Genomic DNA, 26,202 nt, shown 5'->3' with positions numbered 1-26,202 from the left:
AAATCTCTCCCTGGGTCACGTGCGGCCGATCTCCCCGGACAGTGTCCGCACTATGTCCATCAGCATCACAGCGGGAGGAGATGGGTATTAATGACACTCACTCAGTTTTTAGCTCGGGGAGTTTGGTCGGCTGGACGATCTTGATGAGACTCTTCAGCCTCTGCTGCTCCTTCTTCAGCTCCAAGGACTGTAAGTGAAGCTTCTTGCGGGTCACGTTGTCTAAGGAGGCGCCAGATTTGATTTCTGTCATGAAGGCGTCCAGAGAGTCCTGGGTAGAGGTCTGGGCTTCACCTGGAGAAGAGGGAGAGTCCCATGTGTGACTGACACCAGGTGACTAAGCCTGGGTGAGCCTTAAGTTTATTAAAGCATAACGCGCCCCTCTACCTTATAAGCCGGGGCCACCACCCCCAACTACGGCCACCCCCCCCCACTATACACCCCCCCCCCCCCCGCGCTCTACCTTATAAGCCAGGCCACCCCCCACTCCTACTACACCTTATAAGCCGGGGCCACCCCCACCCGCACCCCCCACTCTACCTTATAAGCCGGGGCGACCCCCCGCTCTACCTTATAAGCTGGGGCCACCTGCCCGCTTTACCTTATAAGCCAGGGCCACCCCCCCGCTCTACCTTATAAGCCGGGGGCCACCCCCCACTCCCACTACACCTTATAAGCAGGGGCCACCCCCCGCTCTATCTAATAAGCTGGGGCCACCCGCACCCCCCACTCTACCTTATAAGCCGGGGCCACCCCCCACTCCTGCTCTACCTTATAAGCCGGGGCCACCCTCCACCCCCGCTCTACCTTATAAGCCGGACCCACCCCCCACTCCCGCTCTACCTTATAAGCCGGGGCCACCCCCCACTCCCGCTCTACCTTATAAGCCGGGGCCACTCCCGCTCTACCTTATAAGCCGGACCCACCCCCCCGCTCCCGCTCTACCTTATAAGCCGGACCCACCCCCCCGCTCCCGCTCTACCTTATAAGCCGGGGCCACCCCCCCGCTCCCGCTCTACCTTATAAACCGGGGCCACCCCCCCGCTCCCGCTCTACCTTATAAGCCGGGGCCACCCCCCCGCTCTACCTTATAAGCCGGGGCCACCCCCCCGCTCTACCTTATAAGCCGGGGCCACCCCCCCGCTCTACCTTATAAGCCGGGGCCACCCGCCCGCTCTACCTTATAAGCCGGGGCCACCCCCTCCCCCCCCGCTCTACCTTATAAGCCGGGGCCACCCTCCACCCCCACTCTACCTTATAAGCCGGGGCCACCCTCCACCCCCGCTCTACCTTATAAGCCGGGGCCACCCCCACCCGCACCCCCCCCCCCCCTCTACCTTATAAGCCGGGGCCATCCTCCCCCCGCTCTACCTTATAAGCCGGGGCCACCCCCTCCCCCCCGCTCTACCTTATAAGCCGGGGCCACCCTCCACCCCCACTCTACCTTATAAGCCGGGGCCACCCTCCACCCCCACTCTACCTTATAAGCCGGGGCCACCCTCCACCCCCGCTCTACCTTATAAGCCGGGGCCACCCCCACCCGCACCCCCCCCCCCCCTCTACCTTATAAGCCGGGGCCATCCTCCCCCCGCTCTACCTTATAAGCCGGGGCCAACCTCCCCCCGCTCTACCTTATAAGCCGGGGCCAACCTTCCCCCACTACAGCCCCCCCCCCCCCCGCGCTCTACTTTATAAGCCAGGCCACCCCCCACTCCCACTACACCTTATAAGCCGGGGCCACCCCCACCCGCACCCCCCACTCTACCTTATAAGCCGGGGCGACCCCCCGCTCTACCTTATAAGCTGGGGCCACCTGCCCGCTTTACCTTATAAGCCAGGGCCACCCCCCCGCTCTACCTTATAAGCCGGGGCCACCCCCCCGCTCTACCTTATAAGCCGGGGCCACCCCCCCGCTCTACCTTATAAGCCGGGGCCACCCCCCCGCTCTACCTTATAAGCCGGGGCCACCCCCCCGCTCTACCTTATAAGCCGGGGCCACCCCCTCCCCCCCGCTCTACCTTATAAGCCGGGGCCACCCTCCACCCCCACTCTACCTTATAAGCCGCGGCCACCCTCCACCCCCACTCTACCTTATAAGCCGGGGCCACCCTCCACCCCCGCTCTACCTTATAAGCCGGGGCCCCCCCCACCCGCACCCCCCCCCCCCCCTCTACCTTATAAGCCGGGGCCATCCTCCCCCCGCTCTACCTTATAAGCCGGGGCCAACCTTCCCCCACTACAGCCCCCCCCCCGCGCTCTACTTTATAAGCCAGGCCACCCCCCACTCCCACTACACCTTATAAGCCGGGGCCACCCCCACCCGCACCCCCCACTCTACCTTATAAGCCGGGGCGACCCCCCCGCTCTACCTTATAAGCTGGGGCCACCTGCCCGCTTTACCTTATAAGCCAGGGCCACCCCCCCGCTCTACCTTATAAGCCGGGGCCACCCCCCCGCTCTACCTTATAAGCCGGGGCCACCCCCCCGCTCTACCTTATAAGCCGGGGCCACCCCCCACTCCCACTACACCTTATAAGCCGGGGCCACTCCCCCGCTCTGCCTTATAAGCCGGGGCCACCCCCACCCGCACCCCCCACTCTACCTTATAAGCCGGGACAACCCCCGCTCTACCTCATCAGACTGGACCAACCCCCGCTCTACCTCATCAGACTGGACCAACCCCCGCTCTACCTCATCAGACTGGACCCCCCCCCCCCGCTCTACCTCATCAGACTAGACCACCACCCGCTCTACCTCATCAGACTAGACCACCACCCGCTCTACCTCATCAGACTAGACCACCACCCGCTCTACCTCATCAGACTGGACCACCACCCGCTCTACCTCATCAGACTAGACCACCACCCGCTCTACCTCATCAGACTGGACCACCCGCTCTACCTCATTAGACTAGACCACCACCCGCTCTACCTCATCAGACTGGACCACCACCCGCTCTACCTCATCAGACTAGACCACCACCCACTCTACCTCATCAGACTAGACCACCCCCCGCTCTACCTCATCAGACTGGACCACCCCCCGCTCTACCTCATCAGACTGGACCACCCCCGGCTCTACCTCATCAGACTAAACCACCCCCCGCTCTACCTCATCAGACTGGACCCCCCCCCCCGCTCTACCTCATCAGACTGGACCACCCCCCCGCTCTACCTCATCAGACTGGACCACCCCCTGCTCTACATTACCTTGCCGATTCGTTCTCAGCTTTTCTGCCACTTCTGTGATTTCCTTTTCAACAAGAACCAGTTTTGCCGTCTAATATATAATCAGAAATATAAAATCAGTTCCAGCACAAATGCTCCACACACAAGACCCCTGACTTGTCCCCCCCCCCCCCCCCCCATGTTATTACTCTTCCCAGTATGTGACCCATACAAGATAAGAGACCCCCTAAGGCTGGCGTCGTCTTACTCACCAGGGACTCGTAGGTTTCGGGTTTCTCCTCGATCTTTCCGGCTTTCTTCATTCGATTCAGTCGTTTTTTCTCTACAATTCCTGTGCGGTCGAGGAAAGTGTCATCATCGCTGTCATAAAAATCTTCGTCCTCCCACTGTTTGCCTTTTCTTTTACGTGAGACTAGAATGATGGGGAAACGAAGGTTATTCATGTCGAACAGATGGGACAGATTGTGAATGAATTCTATTAAAAAAACCTTAATCCTTCCAGTACTTCAGATGCTGAAGTTGAGTTGTTCTTTTCTGTCTGACACCTCTGTCTGTCTTCGCAACTGTCCAGAGAGTAGGAGCAAATCCCCATAGCAAACCTCTCCTGCTCTGGACAGTTCCTGACAGTAGAGAGCACTGTGGTCAAACAGAAAAGAACTCAACTTCAGCAGCTGATAAGTACTGGTAGGATTAAGATTTTTTTAATAGAAGTAATTTACAAATCTGTTTCACTCTTTGGAGCTAGTTGACATATGTATATATCTATCTCAACTGGCTCCAGAAAGTTAAACAGATTTGTAAATTACTTCTATTAAAAAAAAATCTTAATCCTTCCAGTACTTATCAGCTGCTGAAATTGAGCTGTTTTTTTTCTGTCTGACCACAGTGCTCTCTGCTGACACCTCTGTCCATGTAAGGAACTGTCCAGAGCAGGAGAGGTTTGCTAGGGGGATTTGTTTCTATTCTGGGGAGTTCCTAACATGGACAGAGATGTCAGTAGAGAGCACTGTGATCAGACAAAAGAACAACTCAACTTCAGCATCTGATGAGTAATGGAAGGATTAAGATTTTTTAATAGAAGTAATTTACAAATCTGTTTAACTTCCTGGAGCCAGTTGATATGAAATTTTTTTTTTATTTTTTCATGGAATACCCCTTCAATATCTACCTCTCTACTAAAATGGCTGATAACAGGGTGTAATTGACTTCATCCAATTTTGCTGTATAAGGGCTGTCGGGCCTATCTTGCATTTGCTTGTAGCAGTCGTGCACACGTGTGACTGTACATTATATGCTGACACACTATGTCAGTGTTTCCCAATCGGGGGGCCTCCAGCTGTTGCAAAACTACAACTCCCACCATGCCCGGACAGCCAACGGCTGTCCGGGCATGGTGGGAGTTGTAGTTTTGCAACAGCTGGAGGCACACTGATTGGGAAACACTGAAACACTATGTTTCCCAATCAGTGGGGCCTCCAGCTGTTGCAAAATTACAACTCCCAGCATGTTGGGAACTGTAGTTTTGCAACCAACCTGGTTGGGAAACGCTGCTCTATGTTCTGATGGGGGTTGGGGTTCCCCTGGTCAAAACATGGGTGGGTGTCCCCCATTGGTCAGACTTTGCCCTATCCATTACAATATGTTCCTGACCCCTATAAAGCAGCATCAGCGGTGCGAGTACTGACCGGCCTCCTGGCGCAGTAACCCTCTCATGTCCAGGATGCGGCAGGCCTCCATACAACATAGTCTCATTGCGTCCTTTTTCTTTCCCGAATGTACCACTTCCGCCACCAGCTGCTTCCCTGAAGAATCATCAGCGGGCAACCTAGGGACAACGGGGAGGGAGAAGACCGAGACCGTGAGAAGTAGCATAAATAAGTACGCCAAGGACCCCCTACTACACTAGGTAATTTCCAAGTGGAATGTCGCGGAAATTCTGCTGCAGCAGAGTACTATTGATTTCAATGGGATTCTGCTTCATCATGTACAGTCTCCATAGACGGCAATGCATTTCTGAGCGGAATCTGCAGAAACAATGAACAGGTTCATTGTTTCTGCGGAGGCTGAAATTGGGATTTCCGCGGCGGAAACATCTGTTGTGGTAATTCCCCTGCGGAAATCCCAATTTCAGCCTCCGCAGAAACAATGAACCTGTTCATTGTTTCTGCAGATTCCGCTCAGAAATGCATTGCCGTCTATAGAGACTGTGCATTTCCCAGCAGTTCTAGCACTGGCAAAACATGCGGAACATCCGCCCGTTTTCCTGGAGGACATTCCGCACATTTTCCACCATTTGAACACGGCCTTAGTAGATGCCTAAATATAGAGGTGCACTTTACTCAAATTCTGCTATTTCGGTCCGACATACTTTACTCTGCAGAACCACGACCCGATTCCTCGCTCTTCGTATTCGAAATCCAGCTCCTCTCCTGCAAGAGAACAGAGTCCGTCCCAGTGAGCGCGAGCAAATCAACAAAAAAAACAACAACAAGCGCATTTTAGAAAAACGCTAAAAAAGATTAGTGCTCTAAGACCATTGGATATGAGAACTAGGGATCGACTGATATTTTTTTAGGGCCGATACTGATAATCGGTGGAGGTTAGGGCCGATAGCCGATAACTTATACCGATATTCCGGTATAAGTTATCGGCTATTTATCCCCCCGCGACACCGCTGCAGAGCATTGATTTAAAGCGGGCGCTTTAAATCAATGCACTGCAGTGGCTTTTGCGGTGCCATAGACCGCCGCCGCCACCCGCTTCTCTCCCCCTGCCTGTTCGGGGGTCCTGAGACCTATCACCGCCACCGCTCCCCCCCGCCGCGCCTAGGGGTGCCTCCAGCTGTTGCAAAACAACTACTCCCAGCATGCCCGGACAGCCGTTGGCTGTCCGGGCATGCTGGGAGTTGTAGTTTTGCAACAGCTGGAGGGCCTATTGTAGGTATAGTATATTATACAGACCCCTGTCCATCCCAGAACCCTGACTCACCTTCCCAGTTGCTGCAAGGACATCACAGCGTAGCGGCGTCTATGCAGCGTACTATGCCGGAGCCTTCCCATAGTGGAGAAGAGGACCCCCGGAGAAGAACAGCCCGGACCGGTTCACCCTCCACCCGGAATGCCGCCAGACAGTACAGGAAGGATGGATGGCCCGGACCACCCCCATTACGGGTAAGTTTAATTCTTTTTATTGACTCGGAGGGTGGGGGAGGGGCCCGACTGGTATAGCGGTATGGGCAAAAATCCATACCGTGGGAAAAAAAAAAAACGGTATCCGGTTCATACTGGTATACCACTCAGCACTACGTTGGGGGGGGTCCGACGGGTCGGTGCATTATCGGCAAGGTAATTGCCGATACCGATAATGCCCAAAATCGTGGTTATCGGCCGATAATATCGGCCATACCGGTATTGATCGGTTGATCCCTAATTTTTAGTGTTTTTTTTTTTCCCCAGACACCTCGGGTATAGGTAATAGTTTAGTCAGCTCGGACCTTTGATTTATACTGGTGCAGTTTGCCACCTTATACCTATTTGTAGCATAAAATTTTTAGCAACAAACATATTTTCTCCATCCACAGGCTCATTTAAGGCTGGTTATTTTTTGCGCAACCAAATTTTTTAGTGGGGGGGGGGGAAGAGTCTATCAAGTTCAATCTATATTCCTAATGAGTCCCTACTGAGTTGATCCAGAGGAGGCAAAAAACCCTCATACTAGAGGTAAAAATTCCTTCCCGACTCCAATATGGCATCAGAATAAATCCCTGGATCAACGTTCTGTCCTTATAAATCTCATATCCATAACCTGTAATGTTATTATTCTCCAAAAATGCATCCAGACCCTTTTTATATTCTATCACAGAGTTCACCATGACCACCTCCTCAGGGAGAGAATTCCACAGTCTCACTGCTCTTACAGTAAAGAACCCCCGTCTGTGCTGGTGTAGAAACCTTCTTCCCTCTAGACGCACAGGATGCCCCCTTGTTATAGATACAGTCAATAGATCATGGAGAGATCTCTGTACTGCCCCCTAATATACAGGGTGGGCCATTTATATGGATACACCTTAATAAAATGGGAATGGTTGGTGATATTAACTTCCTGTTTGTGGCACATTAGTATATGTGAGGGGGGAACTTTTCAAGATGGGTGGTGACCATGGTTGCCCGTCTATGAACCCTCTCAAGCTCCACTGTATCTTTCTTGTACACAGGTGCCCAGTACTGTGCACAGTATTCCATGTGTGGTCTGACCAGTACTGTGCACAGTATTCCACGTGTGGTCTGACCAGTACTGTGCACAGTATTCCACGTGTGGTCTGACCAGTCCTGTGCACAGTATTCCACGTGTGGTCTGACCAGTCCTGTGCACAGTATTCCACGTGTGGTCTGACCAGTCCTGTGCACAGTATTCCACGTGTGGTCTGACCAGTCCTGTGCACAGTATTCCACGTGTGGTCTGACCAGTCCTGTGCACAGTAGTCCACGTGTGGTCTGACCAGTCCTGTGCACAGTAGTCCACGTGTGGTCTGACCAGTCCTGTGCACAGTAGTCCACGTGTGGTCTGACCAGTCCTGTGCACAGTAGTCCACGTGTGGTCTGACCAGTCCTGTGCACAGTAGTCCACGTGTGGTCTGACCAGTCCTGTGCACAGTAGTCCACGTGTGGTCTGACCAGTCCTGTGCACAGTAGTCCACGTGTGGTCTGACCAGTCCTGTGCACAGTAGTCCACGTGTGGTCTGACCAGTCCTGTGCACAGTAGTCCACGTGTGGTCTGACCAGTCCTGTGCACAGTAGTCCACGTGTGGTCTGACCAGTCCTGTGCACAGTAGTCCACGTGTGGTCTGACCAGTCCTGTACACAGTAGTCCACGTGTGGTCTGACCAGTCCTGTACACAGTAGTCCACGTGTGGTCTGACCAGTCCTGTACACAGTAGTCCACGTGTGGTCTGACCAGTCCTGTACACAGTAGTCCACGTGTGGTCTGACCAGTCCTGTACACAGTAGTCCACGTGTGGTCTGACCAGTCCTGTACACAGTAGTCCACGTGTGGTCTGCCCAGTCCTGTACACAGTAGTCCACGTGTGGTCTGCCCAGTCCTGTACACAGTAGTCCACGTGTGGTCTGCCCAGTCCTGTACACAGTAGTCCACGTGTGGTCTGCCCAGTCCTGTACACAGTAGTCCACGTGTGGTCTGCCCAGTCCTGTACACAGTAGTCCACGTGTGGTCTGCCCAGTCCTGTACACAGTAGTCCACGTGTGGTCTGCCCAGTCCTGTACACAGTAGTCCACGTGTGGTCTGCCCAGTCCTGTACACAGTAGTCCACGTGTGGTCTGCCCAGTCCTGTACACGGTAGTCCACGTGTGGTCTGCCCAGTCCTGTACACGGTAGTCCACGTGTGGTCTGCCCAGTCCTGTACACGGTAGTCCACGTGTGGTCTGCCCAGTCCTGTACACGGTAGTCCACGTGTGGTCTGCCCAGTCCTGTACACGGTAGTCCACGTGTGGTCTGCCCAGTCCTGTACACGGTATTCCACGTGTGGTCTGCCCAGTCCTGTACACGGTATTCCACGTGTGGTCTGCCCAGTCCTGTACACGGTATTCCACGTGTGGTCTGCCCAGTCCTGTACACGGTATTCCACGTGTGGTCTGCCCAGTCCTGTACACGGTATTCCACGTGTGGTCTGCCCAGTCCTGTACACGGTATTCCACGTGTGGTCTGCCCAGTCCTGTACACGGTATTCCACGTGTGGTCTGCCCAGTCCTGTACACGGTATTCCACGTGTGGTCTGCCCAGTCCTGTACACGGTATTCCACGTGTGGTCTGCCCAGTCCTGTACACGGTATTCCACGTGTGGTCTGCCCAGTCCTGTACACGGTATTCCACGTGTGGTCTGCCCAGTCCTGTACACGGTATTCCACGTGTGGTCTGCCCAGTCCTGTACACGGTATTCCACGTGTGGTCTGCCCAGTCCTGTACACGGTATTCCACGTGTGGTCTGCCCAGTCCTGTACACGGTATTCCACGTGTGGTCTGCCCAGTCCTGTACACGGTATTCCACGTGTGGTCTGCCCAGTCCTGTACACGGTATTCCACGTGTGGTCTGCCCAGTCCTGTACACGGTATTCCACGTGTGGTCTGCCCAGTCCTGTACACGGTATTCCACGTGTGGTCTGCCCAGTCCTGTACACGGTATTCCACGTGTGGTCTGCCCAGTCCTGTACACGGTATTCCACGTGTGGTCTGCCCAGTCCTGTACACGGTATTCCACGTGTGGTCTGCCCAGTCCTGTACACGGTATTCCACGTGTGGTCTGCCCAGTCCTGTACACGGTATTCCACGTGTGGTCTGCCCAGTCCTGTACACGGTATTCCACGTGTGGTCTGCCCAGTCCTGTACACGGTATTCCACGTGTGGTCTGCCCAGTCCTGTACACGGTATTCCACGTGTGGTCTGCCCAGTCCTGTACACGGTATTCCACGTGTGGTCTGCCCAGTCCTGTACACGGTATTCCACGTGTGGTCTGCCCAGTCCTGTACACGGTATTCCACGTGTGGTCTGCCCAGTCCTGTACACGGTATTCCACGTGTGGTCTGCCCAGTCCTGTACACGGTATTCCACGTGTGGTCTGCCCAGTCCTGTACACGGTATTCCACGTGTGGTCTGCCCAGTCCTGTACACGGTATTCCACGTGTGGTCTGCCCAGTCCTGTACACGGTATTCCACGTGTGGTCTGCCCAGTCCTGTACACGGTATTCCACGTGTGGTCTGCCCAGTCCTGTACACGGTATTCCACGTGTGGTCTGCCCAGTCCTGTACACGGTATTCCACGTGTGGTCTGCCCAGTCCTGTACACGGTATTCCACGTGTGGTCTGCCCAGTCCTGTACACGGTATTCCACGTGTGGTCTGCCCAGTCCTGTACACGGTATTCCACGTGTGGTCTGCCCAGTCCTGTACACGGTATTCCACGTGTGGTCTGCCCAGTCCTGTACACGGTATTCCACGTGTGGTCTGCCCAGTCCTGTACACGGTATTCCACGTGTGGTCTGCCCAGTCCTGTACACGGTATTCCACGTGTGGTCTGCCCAGTCCTGTACACGGTATTCCACGTGTGGTCTGCCCAGTCCTGTACACGGTATTCCACGTGTGGTCTGCCCAGTCCTGTACACGGTATTCCACGTGTGGTCTGCCCAGTCCTGTACACGGTATTCCACGTGTGGTCTGCCCAGTCCTGTACACGGTATTCCACGTGTGGTCTGCCCAGTCCTGTACACGGTATTCCACGTGTGGTCTGCCCAGTCCTGTACACGGTATTCCACGTGTGGTCTGCCCAGTCCTGTACACGGTATTCCACGTGTGGTCTGCCCAGTCCTGTACACGGTATTCCACGTGTGGTCTGCCCAGTCCTGTACACGGTATTCCACGTGTGGTCTGCCCAGTCCTGTACACGGTATTCCACGTGTGGTCTGCCCAGTCCTGTACACGGTATTCCACGTGTGGTCTGCCCAGTCCTGTACACAGTATTCCACGTGTGGTCTGCCCAGTCCTGTACACAGTATTCCACGTGTGGTCTGCCCAGTCCTGTACACAGTATTCCACGTGTGGTCTGCCCAGTCCTGTACACAGTATTCCACGTGTGGTCTGCCCAGTCCTGTACACAGTATTCCACGTGTGGTCTGCCCAGTCCTGTACACAGTATTCCACGTGTGGTCTGCCCAGTCCTGTACACAGTATTCCACGTGTGGTCTGCCCAGTCCTGTACACAGTATTCCACGTGTGGTCTGCCCAGTCCTGTACACAGTATTCCACGTGTGGTCTGCCCAGTCCTGTACACAGTATTCCACGTGTGGTCTGCCCAGTCCTGTACACAGTATTCCACGTGTGGTCTGCCCAGTCCTGTACACAGTATTCCACGTGTGGTCTGCCCAGTCCTGTACACAGTATTCCACGTGTGGTCTGCCCAGTCCTGTACACAGTATTCCACGTGTGGTCTGACCAGTCCTGTACACAGTATTCCACGTGTGGTCTGACCAGTCCTGTACACAGTATTCCACGTGTGGTCTGACCAGTCCTGTACACAGTATTCCATGTGTGGTCTGACCAGTCCTGTACACAGTAGTCTGTGTGGTCTGACCAGTACTGTACACAGTATTCTATGTATGGTCTGACCAGTACTGTACACAGTATTCTATGTATGGTCTGACCAGTACTGTACACAGTATTCTATGTATGGTCTGACCAGTACTGTACACAGTATTCTATGTGTGGTCTGACCAGTACTGTACACAGTATTCTATGTGTGGTCTGACCAGTACTGTACACAGTATTCTATGTGTGGTCTGACCAGTACTGTACACAGTATTCTATGTGTGGTCTGACCAGTACTGTACACAGTATTCTATGTGTGGTCTGACCAGTACTGTACACAGTATTCTATGTGTGGTCTGACCAGTACTGTACACAGTATTCTATGTGTGGTCTGACCAGTACTGTACACAGTATTCTATGTGTGGTCTGACCAGTACTGTACACAGTATTCTATGTGTGGTCTGACCAGTACTGTACACAGTATTCTATGTGTGGTCTGACCAGTACTGTACACAGTATTCTATGTGTGGTCTGACCAGTACTGTACACAGTATTCTATGTGTGGTCTGACCAGTACTGTACACAGTATTCTATGTGTGGTCTGACCAGTACTGTACACAATATTCTATGTGTGGTCTGACCAGTACTGTACACAGTATTCTATGTGTGGTCTGACCAGTACTGTACACAATATTCTATGTGTGGTCTGACCAGTACTGTACACAGTATTCTATGTGTGGTCTGACCAGTACTGTACACAGTATTCTATGTGTGGTCTGACCAGTACTGTACACAGTATTCTATGTGTGGTCTGACCAGTACTGTACACAGTATTCTATGTGTGGTCTGACCAGTAATGTACACAGTATTCCATGTGTGGTCTGACCAGTACTGTACACAGTATTCCATGTGTGGTCTGACCAGTACTGTACACAGTATTCCATGTGTGGTCTGACCAGTAATGTACACAGTATTCCATGTGTGGTCTGACCAGTAATGTACACAGTATTCTATGTGTGGTCTGACCAGTACTGTACACAGTATTCTATGCGTGGTCTGACCAGTAATGTACACAGTATTCTATGTGTGGTCTGACCAGTACTGTACACAGTATTCTATGTGTGGTCTGACCAGTACTGTGCACAGTATTCTATGTGTGGTGTGACCAGTACTGTACACAGTATTCCATGTGTGTTCTGACCAGTACTGTACACAGTATTCTATGTGTGGTCTGACCAGTACTGTACACAGTATTCTATGTGTGGTCTGACCAGTACTGTACACAGTATTCTATGTGGGGTCTGACCAGTACTGTACACAGTATTCTATGTGTGGTCTGACCAGTACTGTACACGGTATTCTATGTGTGGTCTGACCAGTACTGTACACAGTATTCCCTGTGTGGTCTGACCAGTACTGTACACAGTATTCTATGTGTGGTGTGACTAGTACTGTACACAGTATTCTATGTGTGGTCTGACTAGTACTGTACACAGTATTCTATGTGTGGTGTGACTAGTACTGTACACAGTATTCTATGTGGGGTCTGACCAGTACTGTACACAGTATTCTATGTGTGGTCTGACCAGTACTGTACACGGTATTCTATGTGTGGTCTGACCAGTACTGTACACAGTATTCCCTGTGTGGTCTGACCAGTACTGTACACAGTATTCTATGTGTGGTGTGACTAGTACTGTACACAGTATTCTATGTGTGGTCTGACTAGTGATTTGTGGATAGGGGATGAGTTGTTATGGCTGCAGTTGTCCTTTAACATTCTATTTTAATAGTACGGACATTTATGCATGAAGCAATATCAAAAAAAAAATTCTTACACTTGTTTTTGTAAAAACAAGAAAAGGGTGATTTTATTTTTATTGGAGGAAGGGCTTTTTTTTTTTTTTACTAACTAGCTGAGTACCCGGCATTGCCCGGTTTTTCCTTCCAAATCCTTTTTGGGGAGGAAAATAAACAGAGGAGGAAGCTTTTGACTTCATATCCCGTCCTCATATATTGTTGTCATATCCCAGACCTCCTACGTCAACCTCCTACCCCGTCCTCCTATGTCGACCTCCTATCCAGACCCATAATATGTGACCAGGTATTGAAATATCTCCAGCCGTATGGAAGTTATGTGGGAACATACATTTCCCATTGATTTGCATGGGACTTTAACCCCTTAACGACGCAGGGCGTATATTTACGTCCTGCGCCGGCTCCCGCGATATGAAGCGGGATCGCGGCGCGATCCCGCATCATATCGCGTCGGTCCCGGCGCTCATCAACGGCCGGGACCTGCGGCTAATACCACACATCGCCGATCGCGGCGATGTGCGGTATTAACCCTTTAGAAGCGGCGGTCAAAGCTGACTGCCGCTTCTAAAGCGAAAGTGACCCGGCTGCTCAGTCGGGCTGTTCGGGACCGCCGCGGTGAAATCGAACAGCTTACAGGACACCGGGAGGGCCCTTACCTGCCTCCTCGGTGTCCGATCGACGAATGACTGCTCCGTGCCTGAGATTCAGGCAGCCGATAATGCTGATCACAGGCGTGTTAATACACACCTGTGATCTGTGTAAGAGATCAGTGTGTGCAGTGTTATAGGTCCCTATGGGATAACAATGATCAGTGTGTGCAGTGTTATAGGTCCCTATGGGATAATAATGATCATTGTAAGAGATCAGTGTGTGCAGTGTTATAGGTCCCTATGGGACCTATAACACTGCAAAAATAATAAAAAAAATAAAAGTGTTAATAAAGGTAATTTAACCCCTTCCCTAATAAAAAAAAGTTTGAATCACTCCCCTTTTCCCATAAAAAAAATAAAACAGTGTCAAATAAATAAATAAACAAACATATGTGGTATCGCCGCGTGTGTAAATGTCCGAACTATAAAAATATATCATTAATTAAACCGCACGGTCAATGGCGTACGCGCAAAAAAATTCCAAAGTCAAAAAAAGCGCATTTTCGGTCACTTTTTATACCATTAAAAAATGAATAAAAAGTGATCAAAACAAAAATCATACCGATAAAAACTTCAGATCACGGCGCAAAAAATTAGTCCTCATACCGCCCTGTACGTGGAAAAATAAAAAAGTTATAGGGGTCAGAAGATGACACTTTTAAACGTATACATTTTCCTGCATGTAGTTATGATTTTTTCCAGAAGTGCGACAAAATCACCTATATAAGTAGGGGATCATTTTAACCGTATGGACCTCCAGAATAATGATAAGGTGTAATTTTTACCGAAATATGCACTGCGTAGAAACGGAAGCCCCCAAAAGTTACAAAATGGCATTTTTTCTTCGATTTTGTCGCACAATGATTTTTTTTTCCATTTCGCCGTGCATTTTTGGGTAAAATGACTAATGTCACTGCAAAGTAGAATTGGCGACGCAAAAAATAAGCCATAATATGGATTTTTAGGTGGAAAATTGAAAGGGTTATGATTTTTAAAAGGTAAGGAGGAAAAAACGAAAGTGCAAAAACGGAAAAACCCTGAGTCCTTAAGGGGTTAAACAAAACCCTGACCCTCCCAAATGGGGGTAGTTAAGGGTTAAATGAACTATCCTATATGTTAAGTGGACATATAAGTGACATGTGACCAAGTATTATCGAAATATCTCCAGCCGTTTGGAAGTTATGCAGTAACATATATTTCCCATTGACTTGTATAGGACTTTAAACATAAACCCCGCCCCTGGCAAATGGGGGTGAGTAAGGGTTAAATCACCGATCCTATGTTTGTTGTTGACATATAAGTAACATGTGACCAAGTTTCATGTTAATATCTTTAGACGTTTGAAAGTTTTTGTGGAACATACACATATATACACATACACACACACATACACACATACATACATACAAACAAACACACACACATACACGTTGAGTTTTATATATATAGATTTAACGATTTTAAAATTCCCATAGGGGACTACTGTATTTATAGCAATCTTTGCATTGCTATTACTGTTTAGGTATAGCAGTGATCAGCGATATCGGCAATCTACTTTTATAGTCTGCCTCTGTGGGCAGACTATACAAGATCATGTCCTGAGCAGGTAAGCAGAACTCGGGTCGCCATTTTCAGTCAGACTCTGCGATCGTGCTACAGGTGGTCTGATGAGTGAACATAAACACTGCGACAACGTTAGATGTTGGGATCGGTAGGGTTAACGCTTGCATCATAGTCAGAATCCTGGTGAGTTAAAGGGGCACTCCGCCACTCAGTGTTTGGCACAAACTGTTCCAAACGCTAGAGCCGGGAGCTTGTGACGTCATAGCCCTGGGGACGCCGCTGGGGACGCCCGTGATCATGCACGCGGCACCCCGTTTGTAATAAGTCCCCGGAGCATGTTCGCTCCGGGACTTATTACAAACGGGGTGCTGCGAGCAAGATCACGGGCGTCCCCAGCGGCGGGACTCCCGCGATCAGGCATCTTATCCCCTATCCTTTGGATAGGGGATAAGATGTGTAAGCACCGGAATACCCCTTTAAAGTCGATCATATGACAAACACTTAGTAATGTTCCTGGCCTCTGAAACCAACCGGATTCACCAGATTTTTACCTTCTCTATCGAAGAACCCCTGGAGCGTCTTCTTTGGATCTTTGGAGTACAAAGCCTCCCGCTCCACCTGATACTCCATAGCAATGGGGTTCACATCGCTCTCCTCCTCCTCCGCATCATCCCCTGCAAAATGAAGGCAGAAATCACCAATGAGGGAAATGATAACAAAATATTAGTAGTGCACTCCGTGTATTACATTATCACAAGACCCTACTTCTCTGCTTGCTGTCAGTGAATGGAAACACTCATTATCATCCAAACAAAGCTTCCCTTAGGAAGTCAGCACTACTCCTCTTATTCACCTACAATGATGGGTGTAAGCCTTCTCCTGCAGTACAATAAACATATAAAGGGGTACTCCAAAAGGATGGGTATAAGTGTCTGATCGCATGGGGTCCGACCGCAATCTTACACACCACCCAGGCTCTTAAAGGGGTACTCCGGTGGAAAACTTTTTTTTTTTTTTTTTAAATCAACTGGTGCCAGAAAGTTAAATAAATTTGTAAATGACTTCTATTAAAAAATATTTACCCTTCCAGTACTTTTTAGCAGCTGTATGCTACCGAGGAAATTCTTTTCTTTTTGAATTTCTTTTTTTGTCTTGTCCACAGTGCTCTCTGCTGACACCTCTGTCTGTGTCAGGAACTGTCCAGAGCAGGAGAAAATCCCTATTGCAAACCTATGCTGCTCTGGACAGTTCCTGACATGGACAGAGGTGTCAGCAGAGAGCACTGTGGACAAGACAAAAAAGAAATTCAAAAAGAAAAGAATTTCCTCCGTAGCATACAGCTGCTAAGAAGTACTGGAAGATACGGGTAAAGATTTTTTAATAGAAGTCATTTACAAATTTATTTAACTTTCTGGCACCAGTTGATTTAAAAAAATAAAAAATAAAAAAGGTTTTCCACCGGAGTACCCCTTTAAGCATTGAGCATGGTCAACACAACAACTCCATGCATCTCTATGAGGGCGTACAGCACTGTCTCTGGCGCTCCCATGGATAATACATGGAGGGGGCTGGAGGACCCCTTTAAAGTTTACCTGTTGTTTAGAAAAACTTTTGACTTGTCAAAGATTTTAATCAGTCAGTGTCTCAGTGCTGAGATCCACCATGGTCGGGAAAACGAGTGGAGAGAAGCGCACTTCACTTCCAGCTTCATAGTGATCTCCATCCAGCTTCTTCGGACGACTCCATAGACTTTTAATGGGGCAGCAGGACTGAGATTGCTCTGAGCTGGGATGCACTTCTCCCTACTCATTCCAATCATCCGTAGGGGTCTAAGCACTAAGACCCTGACTGATCTAAAACCTTTAACATGTCCCTGTGACCTATCAAAGGGTTTTATTTTCTAATGACAGGTACGCTGTAATACAACATCCATGACGAATACTAAACCGTAAATAAGTGGCACTCACCACCAAGGTTTCATTCATGTAGCTTTTATTAAAATGTTAAGGTTATGTTAGCGGTAAATATGAGAGTAAAAATTTACCAGGTTTTCGGCGCAATCCACCAAGGATGGGTCAGAGTTTCTTCAAAAGAATTTTTATTTGCCAAAGAAACAACACATTTCAGAGCTTTGGAGCTCCTTCGTCAGGTAAACATGGCAGTATACTGCCCATGTTTACCTGACGAAGGAGCTCCAAAGCTCTGAAACGCGTTGTTTCTTTGGCAAATAAAAATTCTTTTGAAGAAACTCTGACCCATCCTTGGTGGATTGCGCCGAAAACCTGGTAAATTTTTACTCTCATATTTACCACTGTACCTACCGGCCAGGAGCACTCCTAGATCGGGGACCAGGAGGCTGCACCACCTGCATGATCATCCAAGCGCATTTGTAGTTGTGTCTATATACACAACTAAGCAAGGTGAGTGGTTTACTAACACCCACTGCACACCACTTGCTTGACAACACACTGTATCAAACGATACTTGTCCCATGAGGAGCTCTGCCATTTTTTTCCTCTCCAGACTTACGAGGTTATGATAGCGGCAGTGTTGGGCAACAGCCGTTTCACACAGACGCATCCGCTTCCTATAGCTGTGGGTGGGTCCGCCAAGTGACTGTTGCCTGACACTGCAGCTGTTTTTTTTAGCTATAAATGGCATAAAACAGCCCTTTTTTGACGTTGTGTGAACATGGCCCAACACTCCCTCCTGAAGGCAAAGTGAAACGGCAAAAATAAAATCCTGCCTCACCCATTCCCCACATGCAGCCGGCTTCTTCCGATCCTCCCCGCTCTTTCTCCTTCTCTCTGTCCTCTTCTTCAGGTTCTTCTTCGTCTGAGTCGTCTCCCAGCATCATCTTCTGCAGATTCTCTCTATGCCGCCGGGCCTCCTTGATCTGAGTTACAGTCATATCGGACTCCGCTTCCTGATCTTCATCTGGACCCTGAGAAAAGAAATGAATTAGAATCACTGAATCGGCATTGTATTAAAGGGGTACTCTGGTGGAAATTTTTTTCTTCTTTTTAAATAAAGTGGTGCCAGAAAGTTAAAGGGGTACTCCGGTGGAAAACAAATGTTTTCAAATCAACCGGTGCCTGAAAGTTAAACAGATTTGTAAATTACTTCTTTTTTAAAAAAAATCGTAATCCTTCCAGTACTTATTAGCTGCTGTATAAAACATAGAAATTTGTGAATTTCTTTTCTGTTTGACCACAGTGCTCTCTGCTGACACCTCTGTCCATGTCAGGAACTGTCCAGAGTAGAATCATATCCCCATAGAAAATCTCTGCTGCTCTGGAAAGTTCCTGACACAGACATAGGTGTCAGCAGTGAGCACTGTGGTCAGACTGGAAAATTCAAAAAGAAATTAACTTCCTGTGGAGCGTACAGCAGCTGATAAGTACTGGAAGGATTAATATGTTTAAATAGAAGTAATTTACAAATCTGTATAACTTTCTTGCACCGGTTGATTTGAAAACTTTTTTTTTTCACACCGGAGTACCCCTTTAAACAGATTTGTAAATTAAGTCTATATAAAAATCTTGCTGTATGCTCCACAGGAAGTTGTGTAGTTCTTTTCAGTCTGATCACAGTGCTCTCTGCTGACACCTCTGTCCGTGTCAGGAACTGTCCAGAGCAGGAACAAATCCCTATAGCAAAGTAATTTACAAATATGTTCAAAAAGAAAACAACTTCCTGTGGAGCATACAGCAGATGATAAGTACTGGAAGGATTAAGATTTTTATATAGAAGTAATTTACAAATCTGTATAACTTTCTGGCACCAGTTGATTTAAAAAAAAAAAAAAAAAAAAAAAAAAAAAAAAAAAAAAACATTTCCACAGGAGTACCCCTTTAAGACATCGTATGAGCTCACACAACAATCCGTTTCTAATTCACAAGGCAAAGACATTGAACCAGGATGGGCTTATAGCAGCGGTCTCAAACTGTGACCCTCCAGATGTTGCAAAACTTCAATTCCCAGCATGCCCGGACAGCCAACGGCTGTCCGGGCATGCTTGGAGTTGAAGTTTCGCAAAAGGGAAGCCTTGATTTACCTTTCATGATCAGTGTGGATCCTCTGGAGGAGGCAGACAGGTGTTTGGCTGTCTGGGCATGCTTGGAGTTGAAGTTTTGCAACATCTGCAGGGCCACAGTTTGAGACCACTGCTTTATAGACAGAAGAAATTCTCTATGGGGCCAAGTCCTGGTATCCTGCCTGCATTTTCTCTGCTGAAGGCAAAATCATAAAACTGAATAAAAATAAAAAAGCGATGGTGAAGGACATCAAGCTATATTAAGTAGGAGAAGCTATAGAAGGTATAGCTACTTTAACCCATCATGTCTCCGCCTAGCAAGAGGACTGTGATGCGCCTCAGTGACTTACTGACAGGCAGAGCTGACAGAGGGAGAGGGGCATATCCTATGGGTGACGTCTATCTGGAACCTTGATTATTTCATCAGGTCGTTGAACGCCAGCCTCAAAAAGAATAGAAGCTGATATCAGCAGAATTAAAGGGAATTCCATTAAAGTGGAGCTGTCATTTGCAAAAGTTTGTTGTATAATCCCCCTCTAGGTTCCCAGAGGTGTAAATAAGCTTTTTAGATACTACCATTATATGTACAGTATATTAGCAATATACATTTGTTAAACAAAAATGTGTATATTTTTGGGTGAAAAAAATCCTGTCTTGTCTCGGCAGCTGTTGCCTATGTGTCTCAAGAGACAAAATACATGAAGTGAGGGCAGGATAAGCAGGGCCCCGCTTGTCCCCGGCGCACAGAGCCCAGCTTGTCCCCGGCGCACAGAGCCCCGCTTGTCCCCGGCGCACAGAGCCCCGCTTGTCCCCGGCGCACAGAGCCAAAAAATTCACACTTTTTTTTTTATTATTATACATTGGATGAAATTACCTTTTTTTCCTATTCCTGGATGACCCCTTCTTCAATCTCACATGAAACCTTTAAAGTGTACCTGTCAACAAAAACTTATATAATGTAGATAATTCCATTATATGTATATTTGTAATATACATTGGTTAAACAATGTGTATATTTTTGTGCCTGTAGCTATTGCCTGTGTGTCTCTATGATGAGTCCAAAAACAGGAAGTGAGGGCAGGACAAGCGGGGCTCTGTGCAGACACCTGGATTGTCAATCGCCTTCATGGATGAGCCAGGAGCATGTCATAGAGCCTCAGTGCACTGTCCTGCTTTTTCTTACTTACTGTACAGAGCCCTGCTTGTCCCCCCTCACTTCTTGTATTTGGACTCATACAGACACATAGGCAGTAGCTGCAGGGGCAAAAATATACACATTTTTTAAGCAATGTATATTACAAATATACATATAATGGTATCAGCTACACTTGTTGACGACAGGTACACTTTAATTATCAAGTGCTGTTAAGTGTACGAGCGCCTGCAGGAACCCACAGAGGATTGTCTAGACTGGATCCACTTGTAGCAAACCCCTAGGTGTGAGAAATGCTAAAGGAAAATCTACTTAGGCTGAGAAAGTCAGGGCTGGCACTACTGCTCTAACGGGGGCTGAAAAGGGTTAAATAAACTTCAAACACACAAGCTGTGAGTGGATGTGTAATGTGATGACCTCCGGGGGTGCAATCTCAAAGATGAGGCGAGGCAGGATCACAATCATGGGTAAAAAGGCATAAGAAAGCCCTCACCCGCTGGCAGCAGGTCAAGTTCCTTTATTGACTATAATGTCCGTTCACGCTCAAGCCACTTGAGAAAGCGGGCAAGACCATGAAAGGAGCGCCGCGCCGCCTCTGCCGCTCAGTCGGCTCATTGCTGACCGCACCTCCCTACCATTGCACCGAGCATGGACATTAGAGTCAATAAAGAAACCTTACCTGCCAGCGGGTGAGGGGATTCTTATACCTTTTTACACACTAAAGGAAAATATAATGGAAACATTCACATTGTGAACTACCTGGAGGACAAACAGTCTGGTGCCCCCTCCGAATTTAAGCACATGTCCCACTCGGAAGCGGCTGTAGGTCTTGGATTGGATCCTCTGCTTATTGATGAAGGTCCCGTGGGTGCTGCCCAGGTCATAGACATAGAAACCAGGATCTTGATCCTGCTCCGTCCCAGGGACTGAGCGATACTGCAGGACCGCATGGTACCGGGAAACAGAAGGGTGTTCGAGTGACACATGACAGGTAGGGAGTCGACCGAATACAGTCCAGCTGCTGCCATTCAGGCTTTTGGTTGACAGGATGCTGCCGTCCTTTAGCGTCTCCAGGGTGTAAAGGGCCTGGGGCCTCCCGGACCAGGCAGGTTCCTCATAGGGAATGGTAGGGCTGGTTCTGTAGGCATCAGAGGGAAGCCTGGCGCTGACATCCGGGGCCTTTTCCCGGCTGGTGAGGGAAGGAAGTTGGGCGGAGGTGGTGGCGCTGCCGGGTTTGTCATGTTGGTCCAAGGTCTTTTCATTCCCGCCGGACCTGAGAGGAGCGATGGGTTTCTTAAAGGACTCTGCCCCCTTAATGGTGCTCCCCCCAGACCCTGCATGGGATTGTTCTGTGGGGTCCTTGGCCGCTGCATCATAGGACTGCGCTGATCTAACAGCATCGGGCCCCTCATGCCAGGTCCTGGCATCATGGGTCCCCTCATGCCCATGGGACCCGGTAAGCCGTTTGTCTGGGGAAGCAGCCCTGGCATCATTGGGGTCCGCACCGGCCTCACTCCTGGGATTCTCATTCCTGTCGGAGATGGCGACAGGATCCCCGGGCCCCGCACTGCAGCTGGGCTCCCCGGTGGTCTCATTGATCCGGGCCCTGGCCCCCCGGGTGGTCTCATCCCTGCAAGCCCTGGGCCCCCCGGTGGTCTCATCCCTGCAAGCCCTGGCCCCCCCGGCGGTCTCATCCCTGCAAGTCCTGGGCCCCCCTGTGGTCTCATCCCTGCAAGCCCTGGGCCCCCCTGTGGTCTCATCATTCCGGGCCCTGGGCCCCCCGGTGGTCTCATCCCTGCAAGCCCTGGGCCCCCCTGTGGTCTCATCATTCCGGGCCCTGGGCCCCCCGGGGGTCTCATCATTCCGGGCCCTGGGCTCCCCGGTGGTCTCATTCCTGCAAGCCCTGGGCCCCCTGGTGGTCTCATCCTTGTAAGCCCTGGGCCCCCCGGTGGTCTCATCCCTGCAAGCCCTGGGCCCCCCGGTGGCCTCATCCCTGCAAGCCCTGGGCCCCCCGGTGGTCCCATCATTCCGGGCCCTGGGATCCTTGGAGCCCTCAACATGCCCAGCCCCGGGTGTCTCATCATTCCAGGTCCTGGCATCCCCGGCCGCGGTATTCTCAAGCCTGGTGGCCTCATTCCCGCCAATGGAGCCCGGATCCCCGGTCTCCAGGGCCCCGGGATCATCGGGCCGTTCCCCACCATGGGGGGGCAGCTGAGCGGCCTCCATGTATCCAGCGCCACTTTCTCAGGTTACGATATCCACACACAACGCGACCGGGTCACACGAATCAAAATGGGATGCACACAACGGAAATGCGGGAGGCTCTTCCGGTCACATGACGGCGCCTACAGATGACCTCACGTCCGGTGCGGGCGGTTGGCGCCTAGCAACGGCCGCCTCAGGAGTGTAAGTGCAACTGTAGGGGTCTGTGACAAATCAGCTGTCAGGGGGATAGGGACTGTCTGCTGTAGGGACTATCTACTATAAGGACTGTCTACTATAGGGACTATCTACTATAAGGACCGCCTACTATAGGGACTATCTACTATAAGGACTGCCTGCTGTAGGGACTATCTACTATAAGGACTGTCTACTATAGGGACTGTCTACTATAGGGACTATCTACTATAAGGACTGTCTACTTCAAGGACTGTCTGCTGTAGGGACTATCTGCTGTAGGGACTATCTACTATAAGGACCGCCTACTATAGGGACTATCTACTATAAGGACTGCCTGCTGTAGGGACTATCTACTATAAGGACTGTCTACTGTAGGGACTATCTACTATAGGGACTATCTACTATAAGGACTGCCTGCTATAAGGACTGTCTACTATAGGGACTATCTACTATAAGGACTGTCTACTATAAGGACTGTCTGCTGTAGGGACTATCTACTATAAGGACTGTCTACTATAGGGACTATCTACTATAAGGACTGCCTGCTATAAGGACTGTCTGCTATAAGGACTGTCTACTATAAGGACTGTCTACTATAGGGACTATCTACTATAAGGACTGCCTGCTATAAGGACTGTCTACTATAAGGACTGTCTACTATAGGGACTATCTACTATAAGGACTGCCTGCTGTAGGGACTATCTTCTATAAGGACGGTCTACTGTAGGGACTATCTACTATAAGGACGGTCTACTGTAGGGACTATCTACTATAAGGACTGTCTACTATAGGGACTATCTACTATAAGGACTGTCTACTATAGGGACTATCTACTATAAGGACTGTCTACTATAAGGACTGTCTACTATAGGGACTGTCTACTATAGGGACTGTCTACTATAGGGACTGTCTACTATAAGGACTGTCTACTATAAGGACTGTCTACTATAGGGACTATCTACTATAAGGACTGCCTGCTGTAGGGGACTATCTACTATAAGATCTATATCTACTATAAGGATTGTCTGTTGTAGGGACTACAGGGGTGTTGTAAAAAAAATAAAAAATAATACTTGTCCAGGGGACTAAAGCGGAACACAATCTACTTGTCCCTCAAGAAAATCCACTTGTCCTGGTAGATAAAATAATTTCAACCAAAATAGTCAGTAAATAAAATCTTTATTAGTTTCTGCACTTTCATTTTTTCCTCCTCGTCCTATAACGGCCATAACTCTTATTTTTCCATCTACAGACTCATATGAGGCTTGTTTTTTGCGGGGCGGTGTATACTTTGTATACTTTGATCCACGGACTGGTACCGGTCCGCGGCCCGGGGGTTGGGGAACACTGCTGTACGAGATATAAAATGTTATTTTTTAATAGTTCAGTCAATTATGCATGCGCCAATATCAAATATGTTTATTTTTATTATGTTTACATAAAGGGGGGTGATATGAACTTTTAGGGTACGTTTACACGGGCGGATTTATTTTCGGGTTTCCCGCTGCGTATTTGAAAGGGGGCGGGCTCTTCTCAGCTGTCTGCAGCAAATTTTCCAAGGCGGAATTTATTCTGCGGAAAATCCGCTAAAAACCCCATGGAAGTCAGAAGGGTCTGTGGTGGATTGCAGAAATCTATTAAGAATTCACCTTCCCCGCGCCTGGAACTACATGTCCCGGGCGTCGGGCGATAGGATTTCCACATCCCTGGACTATATACTAGAAGGACTGTCTGTTGTCGGCAGTGATGTGGAGTCTGAGTCGAGGAGCCGGACGAAATTTTGGGTACCTGGAGTCGGAGTCGGCAAACAATGCACCTACTCCAACTCCTACTAAATTTTGATTGGAATAAAAATAAGCAAGTTTAACCCCTTAAGGACAATGGACGTACTCCTACGCCCCCGTTTCCGAGTCCTTAAGGACCGAGGACGTAGGAGTACGTCCTGTCCATTCCCAGCCCCCCGCCGCTAGCCGGAGGGGAGCAGGTGCCCGATGCCTGCTGAAATCGTTCAGCAGGCATCGCGGCATATCGCCCAGGGGGGTCATTATGCCCCCCCATGTCGGCGATGGCCGCAGATCGCAGGACAATTCAGTCCAGCGATCTGCGGCGATTCCGGGTCAATCGGGTCTCCAGTGACCCGGAATTACTGGCTGATCGGGACCGTCAGAGACGGCCCCGAACAGCCAGAGCCTGCAGGGGTGAGGTGGCACTGGTGCCACCTCACGATCGCCCTGATTCGTCGGCCGGATTACCGGCCGACCAATCAGGGCGCCTGCTGCGGGTGTCACTCCCGCAACCCGCTCCGCCCCTCTTCCGGAGGACGTGAGCGGGTGCGGGACGTGCACCCCTGGTGCTGGGGACCCCGATCCCCGGCGTTAATGTTGGGATCGGGGCCCCAGGAGCGACGACAGCGGCGGGACTGACCTGCAGCATCGATCAAGCAGCAGCAGGAGGTGAGTGACAGCCTCCTGCTGTTGCTTAGCAACAGCTCCCAGCATGCAAAAAGGGCATGCTGGGAGCTGTAGTTATGCAACAGGAGGAGGCAGACCACCACAACTCCCAGCATTCCCTTATGGGCATGCTGGGACTTATGGTTTTGCAACAGCTGGAGGCACATTCTATCTATGGAAAAGTGTACCTTCAGCTGTTGTGTAACTACAACTCCCAGCTTGCACAAACAGCTAAAGTGCATGCTGGGAGTTGTAGTGGTGCATCTGCTGGTTGCATAACTACAACTCCCAGCATGCCCGTTGGCTGTCGGTGACTGCTGAGAGTTGCAGTTTTGCAACAGCTGAAGGCACACTGAGTTAAGTAGCAAACCAGTGTGTCTCCAGCTGTTGCATAACTACAATCCCCAGCATCCCCAGCCAAAGTAGTATGCCTCCCGCTGTTGCATAACTACAACACCCAGCATGCCCTTCCGCTGTCCGTACATGCTGGGGGTTGTAGCTTTTGCAACAGCTGAAGGCACACTGGTTGCAAAACACTGAGTTTGTTGCCAAACTCGGTGTTTCACAACCAGTGTGCCTCCAGCTGTTGCAAAACTACAACTCCCAGCATGCACTGATAGACCGTACATGCTGGGAGTTGTAGTTTTCCAACAGCTGGATGTCCCCCCCCCCCCCCCCCCCCCCCCCCCAATGTGAATGTACAGGGTAAACTCACATGGGCGGAGGATTACAGTAAGTATCCGGCTGCAAGTTTGAGCTGCGGCAAATTTGCCAGCGAGAAACTACTGTGAACCCCCGCCCGTGTGACTGTACCCTAAAAACACTACACTAACACAAAATAAAATAAAAAGTAAAAA

General features: G+C 49.9%; 2 protein-coding genes across 2 annotated transcripts in view; one reads left to right on the top strand and one right to left on the bottom strand.

Annotated features, from left to right (window-relative positions):
- Positions 1-101: 101 nt before the first annotated feature.
- LOC130363168 (kanadaptin-like) lies at positions 102-22,852 on the bottom strand (the record flags this gene model as incomplete). Its single annotated transcript, XM_056568596.1, is given in 8 exon segments — positions 102-291; positions 3,207-3,276; positions 3,437-3,597; positions 4,871-5,010; positions 5,554-5,614; positions 15,858-15,980; positions 18,058-18,250; positions 21,255-22,852. Coding segments are annotated over 8 exon segments (2,405 nt in total), but the record flags the coding sequence as incomplete, so codon positions are not given.
- Positions 22,842-26,202, top strand: part of LOC130363170 (oocyte zinc finger protein XlCOF6-like) — a 54,534-nt gene continuing 51,173 nt past the window's right edge. The window contains exon 1 of the mRNA XM_056568599.1: positions 22,842-22,901. The gene's annotated coding sequence lies outside the window, so the exon portion shown is untranslated. The remainder of the gene's footprint in view (positions 22,902-26,202) is intronic.

This window comes from Hyla sarda, chromosome 3, assembly GCF_029499605.1.
Source record: "Hyla sarda isolate aHylSar1 chromosome 3, aHylSar1.hap1, whole genome shotgun sequence".
Lineage (NCBI taxonomy): Eukaryota > Metazoa > Chordata > Amphibia > Anura > Hylidae > Hyla > Hyla sarda.
This window is presented reverse-complemented; position numbering and strand designations above follow the sequence as displayed.